The 19,823-nt window shown below is 43.6% G+C and overlaps 1 protein-coding gene across 2 annotated transcripts in view; it reads right to left on the bottom strand.

Annotated features, from left to right (window-relative positions):
- Positions 1-13,513: 13,513 nt before the first annotated feature.
- rnf144a (ring finger protein 144A) overlaps positions 13,514-19,823 on the bottom strand; it is a 40,193-nt gene continuing 33,883 nt past the window's right edge. Inside the window, 4 exon segments of one of the 2 annotated variants that reach the window (NM_001101808.1) lie at positions 13,514-13,704; positions 14,144-14,769; positions 15,157-15,246; positions 16,556-16,703. In NM_001101808.1, coding sequence (NP_001095278.1) covers positions 14,638-14,769; positions 15,157-15,246; positions 16,556-16,703 — 370 coding nt within the window. In that variant the 3' untranslated portion in view covers positions 13,514-13,704; positions 14,144-14,637. 2 annotated transcript variants of the gene reach the window in all.

The following is a 19,823-nucleotide window of genomic DNA, read 5'->3' as shown; positions in this document are numbered from 1 at the left end:
TGATCAACCAAATCCTTACAGCTACCCACCTATCTATTGCAGCTAAATGGAAAACCTCTAAACCCCACACAATTTAGCCGAAATAAAAAAAGGGTGGAAACTAATAAGGCATTTGATTCAGGCACAACCACAATACACAATAACACCCCTCATTTGTTAGAAAAATGGGTGCCCTTTGAATTGCTAGCTTCTACACATTGAGCCTCCGTTTCAACTTATTATTACCAAATGAACTTTTCTTCTGCAATATTGGCTTTACTACCTCGACTTACATTGCTTTATAATCTTTTATTGTAAGTTTCCTTGTGATTGACTATTTGGTCATTAAACCCACCAATCCGTGGATGAGACGGTACCTGGTCAACCCTTCTACTCCTCTGGCTCAGTGAATACTGACTGATTGTCGAGCTTTGGATACCTGCTTTATTTTTGACCTTTCTATTTATCCTTTTCTGTAATATCTATGTCTGTACATCAGGAATATTTAATGTAAAATAACATAAGTTACAAAAAATATATATTTATCCTCACTTTTTCATGGATGAAATAGTTTAGATTATTTTCAAAAGTGAATGTTTTATTGCTATGGACTAAACCTCGTTGTAAGGCTCTGCTGGGATTTGAACCATGGGTCACCAGCTTACAGCCCACCTTTTCTTAAAGACGCAGTACAGTATCCTTATTCAACAGTGCAACAAATAGCGTTTGTGCATACTTTATACCCATTTTTTTAATCAAAAATGTCCATAATCCATGTTTGGTCCTTGTGAGTGTTATTAACTATATCTTTCAGACACAGACACATTGATGGAGCTTTAAGACAAATCTTTTGTATTGACAACATGTAGAAATATAGAAGATTCTGATTCAGTGAGTTTCCATCTTTACTTAGAAAAGGGGGGCTCATATTTAAAAAAATCCTATATCCCATATATTTCAACTAGTAATAAGCAAATGTGTCCCATTTCGGTTCACCCAAAAATTAGTCGATGGGCTTTTTTGCACGATAATGTTTTTTTTACTGCCCAACATGAAGTCTATGGCCATTTTTGTAGTGAAACCTGGTAAAAAAAATTCACTCATCACTAGTTCCAGCACAAAGGGGTCACATTATGCTTTATGTACAACTCACAGACAGTAAACTATCCTTGTTTCCATTCTACACACACCACAGGCAGAGTCTGTTAATATGTGCCGAATACCGTGTATTTAGTTCTTAAAGATGAAGTGAAATTATACGTCAAAAGTATTATATATACAATCTAATAAGATAAAAACCCCAAAATCCATATCACGAGGTAGATGAATAGCAATATGTAATCCCTCCCTAAATGTTTTGTTGTGACTGTTTTGTTAGCGGGAGTCCTTTATGCAGGAGGGTTATCTGAGCTTTGGGAATCTAATTATCTACTTCCCAAGGACCAGTCATGGAGTAGCTCCAGTTTCCCTGTTTAGCTCAAGAATTAACAAAAAAAAATGAGTTTTTATGATTTAAATAATAAGAGAAAAGTATGTCCTGCACAAGCCCTGTTCATTGCACTCATGTTGAGCACTGCTCCTTTTACCACTGGGCAGAAGGTCCCTGGTCAATATAGGACTGTCCTATTGACCCTTCTAAATGCCAGCAGCCTTATTGGTTATTTAGGGTGAGCCAACCAGAGCTGAAAGTGCCCTCCTTGTGTCTCCCTCATCACTTTTTTGATTGAGCACTGAGGTCTGCCCTAGCTCTTGCTACTTCTGGCCCTCACCAATTCTTTCCTTGTAAAGCCTTGACTTTCTGATACCTTTTTTTTGCTTTGTCTGTGATCCCTGCATTGCCTTGTAGTATCCTTCTGCATCCCTCTGTCCTGCTTCTGCGTCCCACTCCAGCCTGTTCTGCTTCAGTCTGCCCTGCTTCTTTGCCCACTCTCATCTGTTCTGGTTCTTCATCCCTCTCTGATCTGTCCTTCTTCTCCACCCACTACAGTCTGTTCTGCTTCTCCATCCCACTTTGGTTTGCCCTGCCTCTCTGACCCAATAAAATCTCTTCCGTTCTCCATCCCAGTCACTCCAGTCTGTCCTACTTCTCTGCCCACTCTGGTCTGTTCTGTTTCTACATCTCACCATCTTGCTATGACTCTCTTTCCTACTCCGGTTTGTCCTGATTCTCCATCCCATCCCAATCTGTTCTGTTTCTCCATCCCACTCCAGTTTGCCCTGCTCTTGCTTTTCTGTTGCACTCCAGTCTGTTCTGCTTCACCCTCCCTCTTTGGTTTGCCCTGCCTCTCTGACCCAATAAAATCTCTTCCGTTCTCCATCCCACTCCAGTATGTCCTGTTTCTCCACCCACTCTGGTCTCTTCTCATTCTTGATCTCACCATCCTGCTTGTCTGTCCCACTCTAGTTTGCTATGACTCTCTTTCCTACTCCTCTTTGTCTTGCTTCTTAATCCCACTCCGACCTGTTCTGTTTCTCCATCCCACTCCAGTTTGCCCTGCTCCTTTGTCATACTCTGTTCTGCCCTGCTTCTCTGTCGCACTCCAATCTGTTGTGCTTCGCCCTCCCTCTTTGGTTTGCCCTGACTCTCTGTCCCACTCTTTGTACCTGATTCGAGCAGCACGAGTAGGAAGAATCTTAAATTTCAACTTTATCAGATTTACGAGATGAATTGCATTTGTTATGGATAAAAAGGTCTGGGTGCATCAAACCAAAGATTTAAGATTTCTAGTAAACATCAAACTTGTTAGTAAAATACAAAGCCAGGAATCTACTACAGAAAATTCTAGAATGTGCAAAAAGGGGGTGGATTCTAGGTATAGATACTATCAATCAAGAAATTGTTGGTTTCACTGCAAGCTTAGTACAGGCCAGGGTTGTATTACAGGTAATTATGAATAGTTGGTGTTGCAGCGCTGATGTTTGCAATAATGATTAATAAATAAGGTAGAAACTGTAACACATTTACAATATTTCCTGCTACCCCAGGAATTAAGATATTTTACTTAGATGGAAATGGTTGCAACTGTTGTTATTCACCTTGTAAACTACGATTATGCAAGAAGATCCACTTCTTGATAAATGTCACAGGAATTCACTGCCCTCGTGTACTTGTCTGTAAAATACATGGGTTACGAGCAGGAGGGTCCCGGGGGGCAGTCCTTACTCAGCAATAATTTGCCAAATTTAACTGAAATTCAGTGACTTTATGCTACATTATTACGGAACAAAATGAGTTATAGTTATAGAGTGATAGATCCACAAAACAATAAAAAATGAAGACCAATTTCAAATTGTCTTAGAATATCACTGCATGATACTAAAAGGAAATGTAAAGGGGACCTACCCTTAGGAACAAAGGCGCTGACTGCTTTGGCTACTGAAGGCTTATGTAATATCTAACCAGGGTTGGACTGGGGGTTGCAGGGCCCACCTGGGCTGCTGCCTCAGGGGCCCAGCAGGTGCCCCCACTGGCCGTGTCCGCTGCACCCTCTAGGGGCCCCCACTGAACCCCCTAACCCTGCAGGGGTCCCCACTGAGCCACCCTAACCCTGCACAGGGGCCCCCGGTCTGATGTCCTCCCTTGACGTGTTCACCGCCAGCCGCGGAGCGCCGGCAACGGTCAGGTCTGGGCCACCGGGCCAACTAAGGCCGGGGCCCACCAGGTTTTTTCCCGGTGTCCCAGCACAGATATAAATCCGTCTCTGGTTTTCTAATTACACCTGGGACTCTAAGCTCCAAGCTTGGTGGGACTTCAGTTCAATAAAATGACTGATCCACTTCTAAACAGGGCAGTTTCTTTGGTTTTGCCCTGCAGAGAGTAGAAATGAACTGGTAAATTCATAGAAACCAATTATAATTTATACAAAAAAACACACATACACCTTATATTATACTGCAGGGGGTTATTCCATATGAATATAGACGTTAGAGAAATTGTGTTGAGGGAAATCTACCTTGTAAACCAAAGCGTTATTTAAGACATTGTTTGTGCTTTTGGCTCCATCTGCTGGACGCTTGATATTAGTGATAATTATTTACATCTTTATTTGCTTTATTTTACTTATATTTTGTCGCACAAGCTAAAAGCAGATCTATAACAAACTTGAATAGTATGGGAGGACTGTACAACAGAGCAGTGACTTATTCCACACTAAAGGTGGCCATACACGCACCGATATTATCGTACGAAACCTCGTTTCGTACGATAATCGGTGCGTGTATGGCATGTCGGCGAGTCGACCGATATCGCAGGAACCTGCTGATATCGGACGACTCGCCGATCGGACCAGTTGGAAAATTTTGATCGGGTGCCATAGAAGGCGCCTGAGCAAAATCTGCCGTCAGATCTGAATCGGCAGAAGGAGGTAGAAATCCTATTGTTTCTACCTCCTTCCCTGCCGATTCAGCCCTGAATGGTGTGTGGCGGATCTGACGATGTTTCGTGCGACCGATGGTCGTACGAAACATCGTCAGATCGCCACATGTATGGCCAGCTTAAGAATGGTTTTGTGCTAATACAAGGGGAAAGTAGTACAGAGTGTTTTTAGTGTAAATCAGAGATTTTATTTGCCCTGAGCCCCTGCACTTCAGGGACCCTATGGGTAAAAAAATTAACACAAATCTCAAAAAATAAAACATGCTATACTACATATGAACTGCTAGACATGGTTTGGTTTTTGTTGTAGTTCAGCAACAGGTTAGAGATCACTGAGTTGCATTATCTCTTTGCTTTCAGATTGGCCTGTCTGTCTCTCTGTAATACTTTGCCCCCTTGATTTTCCACCTCAGTTCCTGCAGTGATAGGTAACACAATAAATGCCTTTTTAGCTATTTTATCTGCCTGCACAGCCCAAACACATTGGCAATTTTTTGGGAATGTTAACATGTGAAACTGTGCATATCCAATCAGGACAGGACTTTGAAGTAAATGGCACAAATAACAGCCAATCGCTGATTACCACACCATAACTCCACCCTCTGATGGAACCAACCTGCCTCCAATATGTCACCCGCTCTGCCCCCCCCAACCACACCACCCCCACCTGGACTTTCCAGCAACACTCCTTTGCTGCCAGCACTGCTTGTTGCTAGTCCCCCCATTTCTAGTGCTACGTGCAGAGGTCTCAGTATGGCCGGAACTAGGGGCAGGTAGAAGAGACATGTGCCTAGGAAGCAACCACAGGGGGGCACTAAGAACCTACCTCTTCCTTCACCTACCCCTAGTTTACCTAGGGTGCCCGGACGACTTGGTCCAGCTCTGGGTGGGAGTAAATGATAGAAACTGCACATCTTTTTCTCCCAGAACTGTTCCCTTCTCCAGTTGTGCCCAAGGCACCTGCCTGCCCCTTGTTCCAACTCTGTTATATAGACCCCAAAAACCATAGAGACAGCACAAAAAGGGAACCCTTAAGGGTGAAGACACATTGAGCTACTAAAATAGACAATGCTGCTCATTTACTGATAATTGTCTCTACATGTGTTTTAGCAGAGGCAATTCTCAGTATTGTCTATGGCAGGGGATTTTCTGGTGTTTATTAGCCGTGAGAAGTAGCTGCTACTATTAGCTCCGTGTGTCTTCACCCTAACCTCTGATCAATAACAGGTGTTCCGGTATACTAGTATAATAATTATTGTAAGACCCCTGTTCTTTATAATGTAAAGCGTTTCATAATTGGCTGGAGCTATATTAATAAATGCTGATGAAGATGATAACTACAGTGGCAAGACACAATTACTCTCTGTATAGTGCTGTTACAGTTAAAAGGTGTGATTGATACAGCAGGTAACCGAGCCGTGCCTACATTGAAACGAGCCGAGCTTACATTTGAAAAGAATATGCAATAAAACACCATCTGCAGCTGCATACATATACATGCAAATGCACAAGTTTACTGCACAGTTTATTACAGGAATTGATTGTATAATGCTCAGCCATGCAGAGATGTAACGTAAGATTGAAACTTACACTTACAAACAAAACTGCAAGACCGAAGCGATTGTCACAAACATTACAGGTATCTGCATCGTTCCATGCAATAATCCTTTACTCTCCAAACTCACTATCTAGACAAAATGCATTGCTGGGGTTGTGTTGCATACAATTGTATGACCACTAGGTGTCACTGCTGCTTCTCCAACCACCAAGCCCCTGTATAGGCTGCCCTGGGAAAAATAAGGAGCAGCTTCACACTGCAGATACTAGCCACCAAGCTGTATCAGGCAGCAGCGTCTAATGTGGTCTAGGGACCAACTAAAGCAAATAGCCCAATCTACTCACCAATTTACCAAACCTGTGTATGACCAGATCAATGTTATGTGCCTATGGTGCGTTCCTAGGTCCAGGACCCCCTGCAGCACACCCTGTAATTACATACATTACTCCTATCTTAGCCTGTTTCTTAGTTGGTACAGATAACAAAATATTTAACTTATAAAGTATTTGCAAAAATAATTCACCATGGAGAAGTAAGCATTTTACATCAATGCACAGTAGCCAAGGAAACACAGAGAGAGTTAGAAGGTGGAGCTTTAAGTGCAATAAGCAAACACACAACAGAATGCATACCTCCCAACATTTGAAAAATAAAAAAAAGGAAAAATTGTTTTGGCCACACCCACTTTTGTGACCACGCCCCAATTAACACACCCCATTTTTTTCCTAAAAATACTCCTTTTATATAGATGAAATGGCGGGATCAGATGCAAATGTGCTATACCCTTATACTGTACTACCTAAGGAAGCCCACAGAGCCCCCCCATACACAGTGCCCCCCCATATACATTACCCCCCATACACAGTACCCTTTATATACAGTACCCTTTATACACAGAGCCCCCCCATACACAGTGCCCCCCATACACAGAGGCCCCCCAAACACAGAGGCCCCCCATACACAGAGGCCCCCATACACAGTGCCCCCCCATACACAGAGGCCCCCCAAACACAGAGGCCCCCCAAACACAGAGGCCCCCCATACACAGAGGCCCCCCAAACACAGAGGCCCCCCATACACAGAGGCCCCCATACACAGTGCCCCCCCATACACAGTGCCCCCCATACACAGTGCCCCCCCATATACAGAGGCCCCCATACACAGAGGCCCCCCAAACACAGAGACCCCCCATACACAGAGCCCCCCATACACAGAGCCCCCCAAACACAGAGGCCCCCCCATACACAGAGCCCCCTAAACACAGAGGCCCCCCCAAACACAGAGGCCCCCCAAACACAGAGCCCCCACACGCGCTCCAACTCCTTGCGCTGCTTCTCTCCTGTGGCTCCTTCGCCGGCGGTCCCTGGCCCTTTTATAAGGTTGCGCCCCGTGTGTACGTGTGACGTCATTACGCATGGGCGCAACCTTATAAAAGGGCCAGGGACTGCCGGCGAAGGAGCCACAGGAGAGAAGCAGCGCAATGAGTCTTAGCGCTCGTCCCGCTGTCACGGATCCTTCTATGAATGTCCCGCATTTCCGTAATCTATTACGAAAATGCGGGGCATTCAGGGAACTATCCGGGACAGCGGGACGAGCTATAGAAAGCGGGACTGTCCCGCTTAAAGCGGGACAGTTGGGGGGTATGAGAATGTATAGATGGGGACCCTATTTTCCAAGTAATGCAGGCCCAGACTGGCAATCTGTGGGTTCTGGCAAATGCCAGAGGGGCTGCTGTAAGATGCCATAGACAGTCACTATTTATTGGGCTGGCGGGGGGCTGTTTGGGCCTCTCCGTATTGCCAGGGCCTATTTTGAATCCCGGTCTAGACCTGAGGCCATGTACTTATATTTGTATGACACAATGTAATATTTTAATGGCAGAGGTTTGGACCCCAGGGTAAGTTTGGAGTGCTAGCTCCTATATAATTGTATGCAGGTATTGTATTGCAAACCAGGAAGCTGAGATTAATAGCACCCACCAGAAACTAGTAGTAAATTCACTACTGGGTAAGTGCGCCCAATAAATCGCACAGACTGGGGTGAAGAAATATCGGAATTAGGGTTAGTGATATTAGGGTTAGTGATGAACCTTTCAGTGGTTGTAAGAAGACCACCTACCCCCTACTGCCTGTGTTGCTAACAGTTCCCTTACAAAGAAAAATGTTGATCGTTAAAGGGCCACTTAATGACTGTCTGTTTGGCCTAGCCAATGGGAATATTTAGAGCCAAAAGTTATTTTCCTTTTGTCTTTTCCTTATTGTCATTTTGTCTCCTGTTTGCTCAGGCACTGTCTGAATCAGCATATATTCATTCTTCAGTAGGGACACTGCAAGCTTTTTGGGGCACTTTTTACCATCTTGCATCGGTTTTTGGTTGCTTTGTATGGAAATATGTTCAAGGTATACATCAAGTATATATCTGTACTTCATTAAAAACAGGTGCAGTGACATACGGTGCATGGTTTAATGCTGGATATATTTGGCGCATTTCTAAGTGACAGATACCTGTCCGGCAAATGCACCCTCTGGTCTGGCTGACTGCCACTTTTTCTCTAGAAAAAGAAATGGATATAAATGCCAACATCATTAGGATTTCACCCTAGAGCATATGTACATCTGCAAGTTCAGCGGGTAAAGTGCAATTTTTAGTGCATTTTTTAGCTGCATTTTTTTCCCCAGAAATCCAGACTCATTGCGGTCGCAAAGGGGTGATACGCTTTGTGCAATTTCCAGGAGTCTGTCCGGCATTATTTCCAATGTGTAAGTGACATGCAAGTGTGACGCACCGATTGATAATTTTTTTTCATTTCTGGAATTTTTCAGCTATAGGTCCCCATACACGGGCCGATTATAGCTGCTGAAATCAGTCCCTTGGACGATTATAGCTGCCGATATCGGTCCCTTGGACCCATATCGGCAGCTTATCGGCCCGTGTAGGGGCAGAACCGAGGGGCCTGGCCGACCGATATCTGGCCTGAAATTGGCCAGATATCGATCGGCCAGGTTAGAAAATCCAGTCGGATCGGGGACCGCATTGGCTCGTTGATGCGGTCCCTGAACCGACTGCCCCATTGCCGCCCTGGGGCCAAACGATCGAATTATTTTTTTTTCTACCTAAACACTCCTTGATATCGCCCACCCGTAGGTGGGGATATTGGGTGCAGTTCCGCGCGCTTGGCAAGACTCAGCGTGTATGGGGACCTTAAATAAAACAGGCCAGCTTTGCTTATATTATCCTTTATATATACTGTATGGTGCTGACATATTCCAAGGCTCTTTCCAGAGTTTATATATCATTCTCTGGACCCAGGGGAGCTTACCATGGTCAATTCTTATCAGGAGCCAAGTTAACTGAATGTTTGTTGTGTGGGGAGAAACCAACATAAGCACAGGGGGGACATACAAACTCCTTGCAGATAATGCTCTGGTTGAAATTGTACCTTGGAACCCAACACTGCTCTGCAGCAATGCTTACTACTGCACCATGTAGGGTTGCCACCAGTCCAGGTTTGACCCAGACAGCCCGGTTTTTGGTTTTCTAAGACACAGTGATTGGCCAATTAATAATTGCCTCATCATAGCCCCGCCCCCATGATGGCACAAAATGCCCCCGTGACATCATGCCCCACCTCCCTGCCTAGAGTTCCTGGGCAGGAGAAGTGGCAACCCTAGCACAATGGCAAATGGATTGAAAGGAGACATATCCTTTTAAAATGAAGAATGTACCAGGGAATTATACTCCTCTAGATATAGAAGGATTGTGCTTAAAAAGTTGTGTTTCTGACTGATTTATTGAGAAATTCCCCCAAACCCCACTAGCCCCGCCCATTTGTGCCACTTCCTGCTGGCTGAATTCTCTGGATGAGCTGGGGAGCCGGCGGCCCTCCGTACCCTGCACTGTAGGATAGGAACCAATCAGCAGCTAGGCTGACCTGATAGGGAACTGAAGCCTGTCTTTGCTTGTGTGAGTGCAGGGCTGTGATTGGCTCTCCCTCTCCTACTGTGCTTCTGGTAGGGACCGTTAGGACATGCCCACTCTTCATTTCAAACTCGGACAGAGAAGTGATAGGATCTATAGGGAGCTCCAATAAAGGGGCCATTGTTACAGATAGGGTTAATGTTTAGCCCAAAGGGAAACCAGCACCGTATATTATTCATAATTGCCTACAAAATTAGCGTTTTCCTATTTATCCAATATGTCTCCTTTGAAGTTTTTATGAATGACACCACAAGGCAGGCTGTGCAGTGAGGCCCAAGAACTGTAGGTCCCTATTGATCAGAGACAGTAGCCAAAAAATGACAAAAGTTAAACAGAATAATTGTTTTCAGGCAAAAATAAACACTTTTTATTCTGACAACAGTATCCCTTTAAAGTATTGTAAGAAATGTGCTGGGCAGCGTACACAAATAGCACTATAAAATGAAACATATGAAAACATACAAACAAGACAATAAAAAAAAATTATAATGTCGCGGCATATTGAATAAAAGATATATATTATTATTAGCGTGTGGCCTTTTCTAAACATGTTTATTAAGCTGAATGTTCCCTTTAATGCATATGCCCTTCCAGAAATGTGTGTAAAAACGAAATCAATGAAATCAGCATCCAACTTATGTACATACATAGTTACAGACATAGTAAATAAAGTTAAAAGAAAAACAGGATACATTTTCATAAAGTTTGACCTTTACATACTAAAAGGATATATGTGGTAAACCAATGAGTCGATTAGAGATGCATTTGTACCAAAAACTATAAACTACTACCTCACTCAAGAGGTGGAGCTTACTGGGAAGTTGGTGGCATTGGTGGCAGATAGGAGGCATAATAAGGGGGTGCATTGAGGGGTAGCCTAAAACACAGTTTGTTCATGTGAGGTTTGTGTCCACTTTTACTAAGTTTGCAAAAAATAGGTTTTCCCAAAGACAGATTTTACAAGATTCTCCCACTTCTTGGTAAAGGATTATGTACAATGGCATGGTACTTCTAACACTTAACCCAACTCTGAAACACAGGCCCGTGCCAGTCTGCTCTTGTGGAAGAATATAATCAAAGCAAGTACATCTAATGGGAATAATCAGGAATTATGCAGATGAGGCAAATGATTTGCTCTTGGCAACAAACTGAGATAAACTATGGACAGGGCTGACTTTAAGGAGATACGAATGGTCAACTGCTATTAGCCTAAAGCAATAGAGGTAATAGCCTCTGGGAAGGGACTGTGGCTGTGGGATAGCAGGTATAGTAGGGAGAGATGGTGCCTATAGTAGCAGTGGGATAATAGCCTCTGGGAAGGGACTGTGGCTGTGGGATAGCAGGTATAGTAGGGAGAGATGGTGCCTATAGTAGCAATGGGGGGATAATAGCCTCTGGGAAGGGACCGTGGCTGTGGATTAGCAGGTATAGTAGGGAGAGATGGTGCCTATAGTAGCAGTGGGGGGGATAATAGCCTCTGGGAAGGGACTGGGGCTGTGGGATAGCAGGTATAGTAGGGAGAGATGGTGCCTATAGTAGCAGTGGGGGATAATAGCCTCTGGGAAGGGACTGGGGCTGTGGGATAGCAGGTATAGTAGGGAGAGATTGTGCCTATAGTAGCAGTGGGGGGATAATAGCCTCTGGGAAGGGACTGTGGCTATGGGATAGCAGGTACAGTAGGGAGAGATGGTGCCTATAGTAGCAGTGGGGGGATAATAGCCTCTGGGAAGGGACTGGGGCTGTGGGATAGCAGGTATAGTAGGGAGAGATTGTGCCTATAGTAGCAGTGGGGGGATAATAGCCTCTGGGAAGGGACTGTGGCTATGGGATAGCAGGTACAGTAGGGAGAGATGGTGCCTATAGTAGCAGTGGGGGGATAATAGCCTCTGGGAAGGGACTGGGGCTGTGGGATAGCAGGTATAGTAGGGAGAGATTGTGCCTATAGTAGCAGTGGGGGGATAATAGCCTCTGGGAAGGGACTGTGGCTATGGGATAGCAGGTACAGTAGGGAGAGATTGTGCCTATAGTAGCAGTGGGGGGATAATAGCCTCTGGGAAGGGACTGTGGCTGTGGGATAGCAGGTATAGTAGGGAGAGATGGTGCCTATAGTAGCAGTGGGATAATAGCCTCTGGGAAGGGACTGTGGCTGTGGGATAGCAGGTATAGTAGGGAGATATGGTGCCTATAGTAGCAGTGGGGGGATAATAGCCTCTGGGAAGGGACTGGGGCTGTGGGATAGCAGGTATAGTAGGGAGAGATGGTGCCTATAGTAGCAGTGGGGATAATAACCTCTGGTTGGATGGAACTGTGGTTGTATAGTGATATGGAATGTAGCTAAATATAAAATAGGGAAAGGTGGTAATCACTACCCATTTCATTATTGCTATCCACTGTTGTACTACAGGCTTTTGTAGGCAAGTAATGAAGCAATGGGTTATATGCTAGTCAATGTTTTTGTAAGTAGGTTTCCACAAAGTCAGTTTTGAGCCAAGCAACAATATCAGTAAATATAGCCCTTACTTCTGGCACTGATTTCTTTTCTTAATTAAGAAACTTTGGATACTATTGTATTATATAGTGAGGTTGGGTAATTCAAAAGTGACCTTTGGTGGTGATTTTATACAACTTTGTGCACCAGGGGAAAAGCAAACGTTTGAGTGTGGTAGGGGAGTGTCAGTGGGCAAATCAGCTTTGCATTATCACATAACGAAACGCATTTCTCTATTTCTGTATTCCAAAAAGAATGAAATGTATTACTGTTAGCATCATAAGTAATGTATTTATTGGATATAAAATAAAGAGGTTTCTTGGAATATGCAGGGTATCATAGCAACCTTAATATTACAATGGTTTGTCCTTCATTCACTTTCACTTCTGCTAAGGGAAGAACCTCTTCCATGACTTCCATGACTTGCTTCCATCACTTGTTCATGAGTAGGTCTTAGTACCATGTGCAAATCTAGCTATCATGCAGAGTAGGGTGGCAGGGGAAATATCAAAGGAATTGTGGATATGGGGCAATGATATGTTATTGGCTCAGAAAATAAAAATGACAAAAAGCATAACATTCACCAACAATGTCCATTGCCATATTCTTTATAAGAACAAGTGCTGAGGTTTAGCCCCTCTATAATAAAACTCAGGGATCTTTATTTTATATTTAAGGGGAACTCCAAACAAAAATTTGTTTAAGAGCCCCACACAACACAGAAACCCCTAATATACCTATCACTGTAATCTGTTCCTTCAAAAAGTATGAATAAATACCATTTTTATATGCTGAAAGCCAGCTGCAAAACAGTTCTTCTCTTTCTGCATCATTTGAAATCCTGGCAGAGGAGGAGGGACTAAAACATTGATGTTACAAATCGTAACAACTTTTTCACAGCTTACAAACAGCATACAGGAACTATATAACCCACAATGCATTGCACTGTGATGTTCCTTTCCTTATTGACATTGTGTGCAGGGAATTGTGGGACTGGCAGGATGCAGGCTGAAGGCAGGCTGAGGATAGTTGACAGTTGACTGAGCCTCAAAGTAGTCAGCCAGATCAGCAGGGGAACAGGGGGCGGGGCTTAGGGAACTGTTCCAAACCATATTATTACATTCAAAATCATGAAAAGGCTGCATATTTTTTTATTGATATTGCACAGTTGCTTGAAATTATGTTTAGTTTTCAAAAAGCTCAAGTTGTGTGTTGGGTGGAGTTCCCCTTTAATATAACTCTACCTTCCAATGTAGCTCAACAACATAGATAGATACAACATTCCAGATTGTTCTGGGGTAAATATCCTTTTTGCCCTACCTTAAAGGAACAGTAACACTAAAAAATAAAAATGTTTTAAAATAATTAAAATATAATGTACTGTTGCCCTGCACTGGTAAAAGTTGTGTGTTTGCTTCAGAAAGACTACTGTAGTTAACAGAAATAGCTGTTGTGTTGCCATGGGGGCAGCCATTTAAATTGAAAAAAGGAGAAAAGGCACAGGTTACATAAGAAGATAACAGATAACTGTGTAGAATACAATGGGAATCTATGCTACTTATCTGTTATCTGCTTAGTAACCTGTGCCTTTTCTCCTTTTTTCAATTTAAATGGCTGCCCCCATGGCTACACAGCTGGGTATTTATATAAACTGTAGTAGTGTTTATGAAGCAAACTCACAACTTTTACCAGTGCAGAGCAATAGTACATTATATATTAATTATTTTTATACACTTTCATTTTTTGGTGTTACTGTTCCTTTAAACTCTTCCTTTGATCTAATCAAGGAATAAACCTTCGATTATTTGACTCTTTGCGCATAACAATATATCTTGATGTCACCCCACAATTTAGTGAAGCAATTCTTTAAAAAAAAGTCTTAATATTCACTTATAACTGAACAAAAAAAAAAAAAAATTAAATAGGAGACATAGAAAAGCAGAAGGTATTAAATACAATGGATCGGCTTATATACAATTGTAGAGAAGCCTTGAGAATCGGTTGTGTGCAAGCTCTTGGTCTCACGTGGAACATTCCATTCATCTCCTCCTCAAGGATTCCTGTAAGTCACATTAATCATATCCCTCCGAGTGGTATCAGCCGCCTTCCCAAGAGCGATTCTTAGAATAATGGCACCATTTGTGGCTGGGAAAGCTGAATGGACAGGTAAGGCTCATATGGAGGATCCGATATGTAAAGTAACCCTCGACAGTAATTTCCCTGGGGAGAAATACTGTAGCCATAACATAGCAGTTTGTGTTAAGTCGGTAGCGGGTCGTCATCCCCTTTGCAGCATTTACATTTGCAACACAAAACAAAAGGGGTGGCCAGTAACAGGAACGGTGATGCTACTAAGAGTAATAGGCCGAATCCGGCAAATATGCCCACAACCTGCAAGAGAACCACAAGGTGTGAATCTTGCAAATAAGCAAAGATGAACATGCAAAGAAACACGTATGCCCATGTTTGTGGGTGAAGCCATTGTAGGGTTGCACCGTGTTTGGTTTTGACCGGGATAGACCCGTTTTTGAAAGGACTGTCTAGATTAAAACTGCCTGCCCGGTGTTCCAAATTTGGAAATCTGTACAGGACTCTCCTGCATGTCGATCTGCCAATCAGTGATTACCGCGTCATAGTCCCATCTCCTGATGTCACAGTCCCACCCCATGAAATCACCACCCTGCCCCATGACATCACCACCTAACCCTGCCCAGAGTGCCAGGAACAGATAGGTGGCAACCCTACATTTGAGAAGTATTCAGGAAGCAACAGACAAACCTGAGTTCTGTGCCATATGACCGACGCCCTGGAATGGCCCAGTTTGTTCCGACATGGCCCTTTGTCATAATGTATGAGCAGGAAATCATCCTATAAAAAGAGACATAGATATGATTTATTGTTAATGTGATGGGGAAACTTTTTTTTTAAATAGTAAATTGAATTTACTGGAATATTTCTTAAAGGATCCCATTCAAGATGATGCCATAGAGAATGGCATTATAAATTGGCATTAGAAATGGCTTTATGAAGGACAGATCATGGCAAACAAAATGAACTGATATTTATGATGAGGAAATATGTATTGAAGTAGATAAGACTTACTGAAGTTTTTGATACAGTACCAGATAAATGTCTGCTTTCTAATCTAAGCCCTATAGTCCTGGGGTTGATATTTATGGTTAGTCTTGTGGATGGTATTTTTGGATAGAGAACCAGCTATATCCTCATAAGCAACAACACTCCAAACAGGGTCAGACTGGCCTGGCCAGGAAAAAGCCCCTGCTCACCTAGACCTGATCCCCACCTGCCCTCCCTGTTGTTCCCCCACTGCTCTCCTCCCCTGATCGCAGCAAAAGTAAGTATAAGTTGCATGTGTGCATGGGTTGGGCTGGCAGTGGGTGAGTGGGTGGGTGGCTGTGGCCACAGAGGGGGTGTGGGGGCCCCTTCGGAAACAGCCCTGGTGGGCCTTGCACATCCCAGTCTAATCATGACTCCAATGGTACATTCTTTAACTGAATAATGCTTCTTAATAGAGTGCTGCAGGGTTCTGTATTGGCTCCATTTGAATTTAATCTGTTCAGTATACAGTATTTGCCATGACACCCAATTATGCAGAGCAATTAAACCCATTCTGAATGTGTTATTCTTGCAGCCCACCACCATGTATTCAGAAATTGGGAATCTGAGCATTCAAATTCACAGGAGGAGAGGGTAATTTCCCCCCTTTTCAAAGCACAGGTAAGGCCCCATCTAAAATAAGTTGTTTTTGTCACCAGTGCTCAAAGGAATATTACTAAAGGAAAGAAAGTCCAGAGAAAGGGGATAAAGGGTATGGAGTCTCAGCTATGAAGAAAGACTGGCCTAGTTGGGAATGTTTATGCTAAAGACTAGGGATATGATCACTATGTATACATATACAGTATAAAGGGACCACACAATAAACTCTCTGCTGCCTAACTCACCAGAAGATCATTTCAGAGGATACAAAAGAATCTTTTTTACATCAATTAATTTGGGGGTTTTCAAGGTAGCATGGAAACGCATTTTCCCCAGGCTTATTTCAGGAGTAGCACATACAGTCCCTTCTAAATCCTTCTCTATCCCATTGTCAATTCAGTTAAAGTGAAGGAAACTGCCCGGCCCTGTTATGGGGCAGAACAGAAAGCAGAACACTCACATCTAGAGATTCCAGGCAGTACCAGCAGAACGCATGCTTGCAGTTCTTGCACATCATCTGCGCGCAACCTTCATCCCGCTCTATATAGACTTTACACTTTGGGCAGCGTTTGATCGGCACGTCATCTTCAAGGCTTTTAAAGAAAGAGCTGAAAATAAGATGCAAAAACTTTCTATGTAAATACAAAATAATTATATGTCTGTAGTTGACTGTAGATGGGGATGATGGGAGCTACAACATGGAGTTGGCCCCTGCTCCTGTATAAACTATACTATACAAAGGCAAAAAGTCCTATGCTATTTGTCTGTGTAGCCCACTTTATGAACGGTTGTGGCACTACCCGTTGGAGCACGATACTTTGGCGCTACAGGAGTCCTGAGCCCCCGCTTACTATGGGGGTTTACAGGGAGTTCTTCCCTTAATGGCGTGCCTCCACCCAGGGATGGTGTTGTGAAACTGTTATCCAACCCCTGGGAAACGATCAGGGTACTATGCCCCTTTGGGGACCCACGTACTCCCGGTGTGATGTACTCACTCTTTGAGTTATTCCTTACCAGCGTAGTAGTGGTCCTCTGGGCTAGTAGATACTCACAGCAGACACAGTTGTATATAGAATGAATGCTATGGTTTATTCAGGCAGAGACCTCTCCAGGAGCGGCATATCATTTATACACACGGCAGGGCATATCTCCTTACTACTCATTGAGAACCTTTTCCTGTTGGTACTACCTCACGGGTTTCCCAATGTGCTCCCATCTAGGTGCTATCCCCGGTACTATCGGTGAGACCCTCCCTTTGGAGTTCTCAGTACCCATGCTAGGAGTTACACCACAAGGACCCACACCGGTACTAGCGTATGGCACCCTCAGATCCGGACTCCTGGACTAGCGGGGACTTGTCCACCTACCTAGCCACTTAATGCCCTGCACTCCAGCAGATGTAATGCTGGGGGGTCTTAACCCCACTACCACTCCTGGAGGGGCAATTTCCGCCCATTCTAGCTTGGTGTCCTACATGACACTCCTAGAATGTCCTATCACATAAACTACTATCTAATAACCCTGTCAGGGGAAGCTCCTGGTCCCAGGAGCTATCCCAGCCTAAGGTGGCTCAAGATCGCCCCGCAGCACGTGGCTGCAACCCTTTATATGGGCCTATGCACCACCCGGTGGCCATAACCCGAACTACAGGTATACTCCCTGTTAACTATGTAGAACCCAGTCATCCCAATGTCCCGGTTTAACTAGCACCAACCAGTGGCCTAGTCTAGGGGTGTCTGTCCTAAGGGCCCATTTTTGGTAAACCCCTACATCTGTATGAATTTTGTGGTCACAGCCTCATTGCACCCCATCTAATGGTTTAATTTTAGTGGTGAGCATAACTCTCCCTTTTTTGCTGTAGTTTATTCATGAGCAGTGGCCAAATCCATCATTCCCAGCTACAGTCAGGTGATCCCACTGGTGACCAATAAAAAGTGCAACCATTTGGGGGTTTTAACCTTGAAAGCAAGCAAGTTGCAGGTAAACTTAGTGCCTGGAAAAATGTAAAATGATGTAAAAAATGTATAATGAAGAAGTAGAACTCTTAATGAATCAGATAAAAGTGAGTGTAGGTCTGGGCAAGTGGGCAGACCGTGGGTGACTGGGCCAACTTGAAGTATATTGCAATATATGGACAAACAAGTCCTGTTTTGCTTAAAGCGGAGGGAATTTCTTGATAGTTAATGGACAGAATGTCTTAATGTCCTATATATACTGTATTAATAATGGGTTTGCAGGGTTTGAGTAGTGAAAAAACATTAGTGGCCTGCACAGACCCCTGATCTCAACCTAACTGAAAACCTGTGGGATTAATGGGATACTGATGTGAGTCAGGCCTAGGGTTGCCACCTTTTTCATGGCCCCTTACCAATTGATGATGTGAGGAGGGGCGGGACCGAAAAATTAGTGGGTTTATGATGTGGAGGGGGTGGGGCTATGACACAGAGGGGAGGGTAGAGCTGCTAAACCAGAGGGAACTGCAGGGTGAAAGAGGTAATGGGCAGGATGGAGGCAAAGTGGGGGGGGGAATTGGGGCGGGCCAGAGGCAGAACATTATGGATTATAAATTTACCAGCAAGTACATTACCGGTTAATTTGTAATACCAGCCCCGGATAGGTGGCAACCCAAGTCAGACCTGATACCAAACATCAGTTCTTAATCTCTAAACTACAGTATAAATGGAAGCAGATCCTAGTAACAATGTTCCAACATCTTGTGGAAACTTACTCAAAAGAAGAGAGGAAAAAAGCTCTTTAGAAGGAAAGAGAAGACCAATTCTATGTTAATACCTTTGGTTTTGGAAGGTGATGTCAGCCAGACCGGTGTCCCCATACTTTTAGCCATATAGCGTAGCTCAGTTTTATTAAAGCATGCTTTATCATGTAATATCTTTTTGTTTTTGTTTTTTTTTCAAATGAGTGCAGGTGTTCCAGTAATTACCCCAATTGATTTGGTTCGTGAATGCAAATCTCCCAAGATGTTTTTATAAACAAGGTTTACCTTAATCTTATCTAGCGACATGTTTTTCCCCACGTTTCTTCTCATTTTGCTGCTCTAAAAATAGTGAAATCAAGATGCGTTCGTTTGGCGCTGCCAACACTATAATTTTTTGTTATGAATATTATTAAATTCCAATTATATTCTGGGAAGAGGAAAGACTTTAATAGGATGTGTCATATTAAAAGTGCATTTGGTATACTGGCCCCCTGCAGTGACCTATTCACTATTCACATTTTAAATGCCACTTGCACGCAGAGGGATTATTATATCGGAAGAAGTGACTCTCAGTTTCCATGGAAAAGCTTTTGTTTGACATGTTTTTCTTGGTTGCAACTGAGAGGGCAACGTGACTCCTATCAGATTTTGATGGAACATAGGACAGAATATTCTGTATGTTCTGCGCATCCTCTATGTACAAATATATATACGAGATGTCACAAACACAGGGCTATGGCTGGTCCTAATACAGGTAAAGAACTCCTGATCTTCTGCTTAGTCTCCTCCCTCTAGGGTTTCCAGCTGGCCAGTATTTAATTGGCCTGGCCAGTAAAAATTATGCTTGATGCCAATGCCATTAATAGGGGAAAAGGCAAAAATAAAGGAAGACCTTTAAGAAGGATTGTTTCCCAGTACAGGTGAAAACCCTACCTGCCACCTACTCCCTGTGCAGCTTGGAATGCTTCTGGGCAACTAACTTCATGTTTGCATTTAGGGGCTGATTTACAAC

The sequence above is a fragment of the Xenopus tropicalis genome, chromosome 5 (genome assembly GCF_000004195.4).
Source record: "Xenopus tropicalis strain Nigerian chromosome 5, UCB_Xtro_10.0, whole genome shotgun sequence".
In the NCBI taxonomy this organism is placed as follows: domain Eukaryota; kingdom Metazoa; phylum Chordata; class Amphibia; order Anura; family Pipidae; genus Xenopus; species Xenopus tropicalis.
Note: the sequence above shows the minus strand (reverse complement) of the source record. Positions and strands in the feature narration are given on the sequence as shown.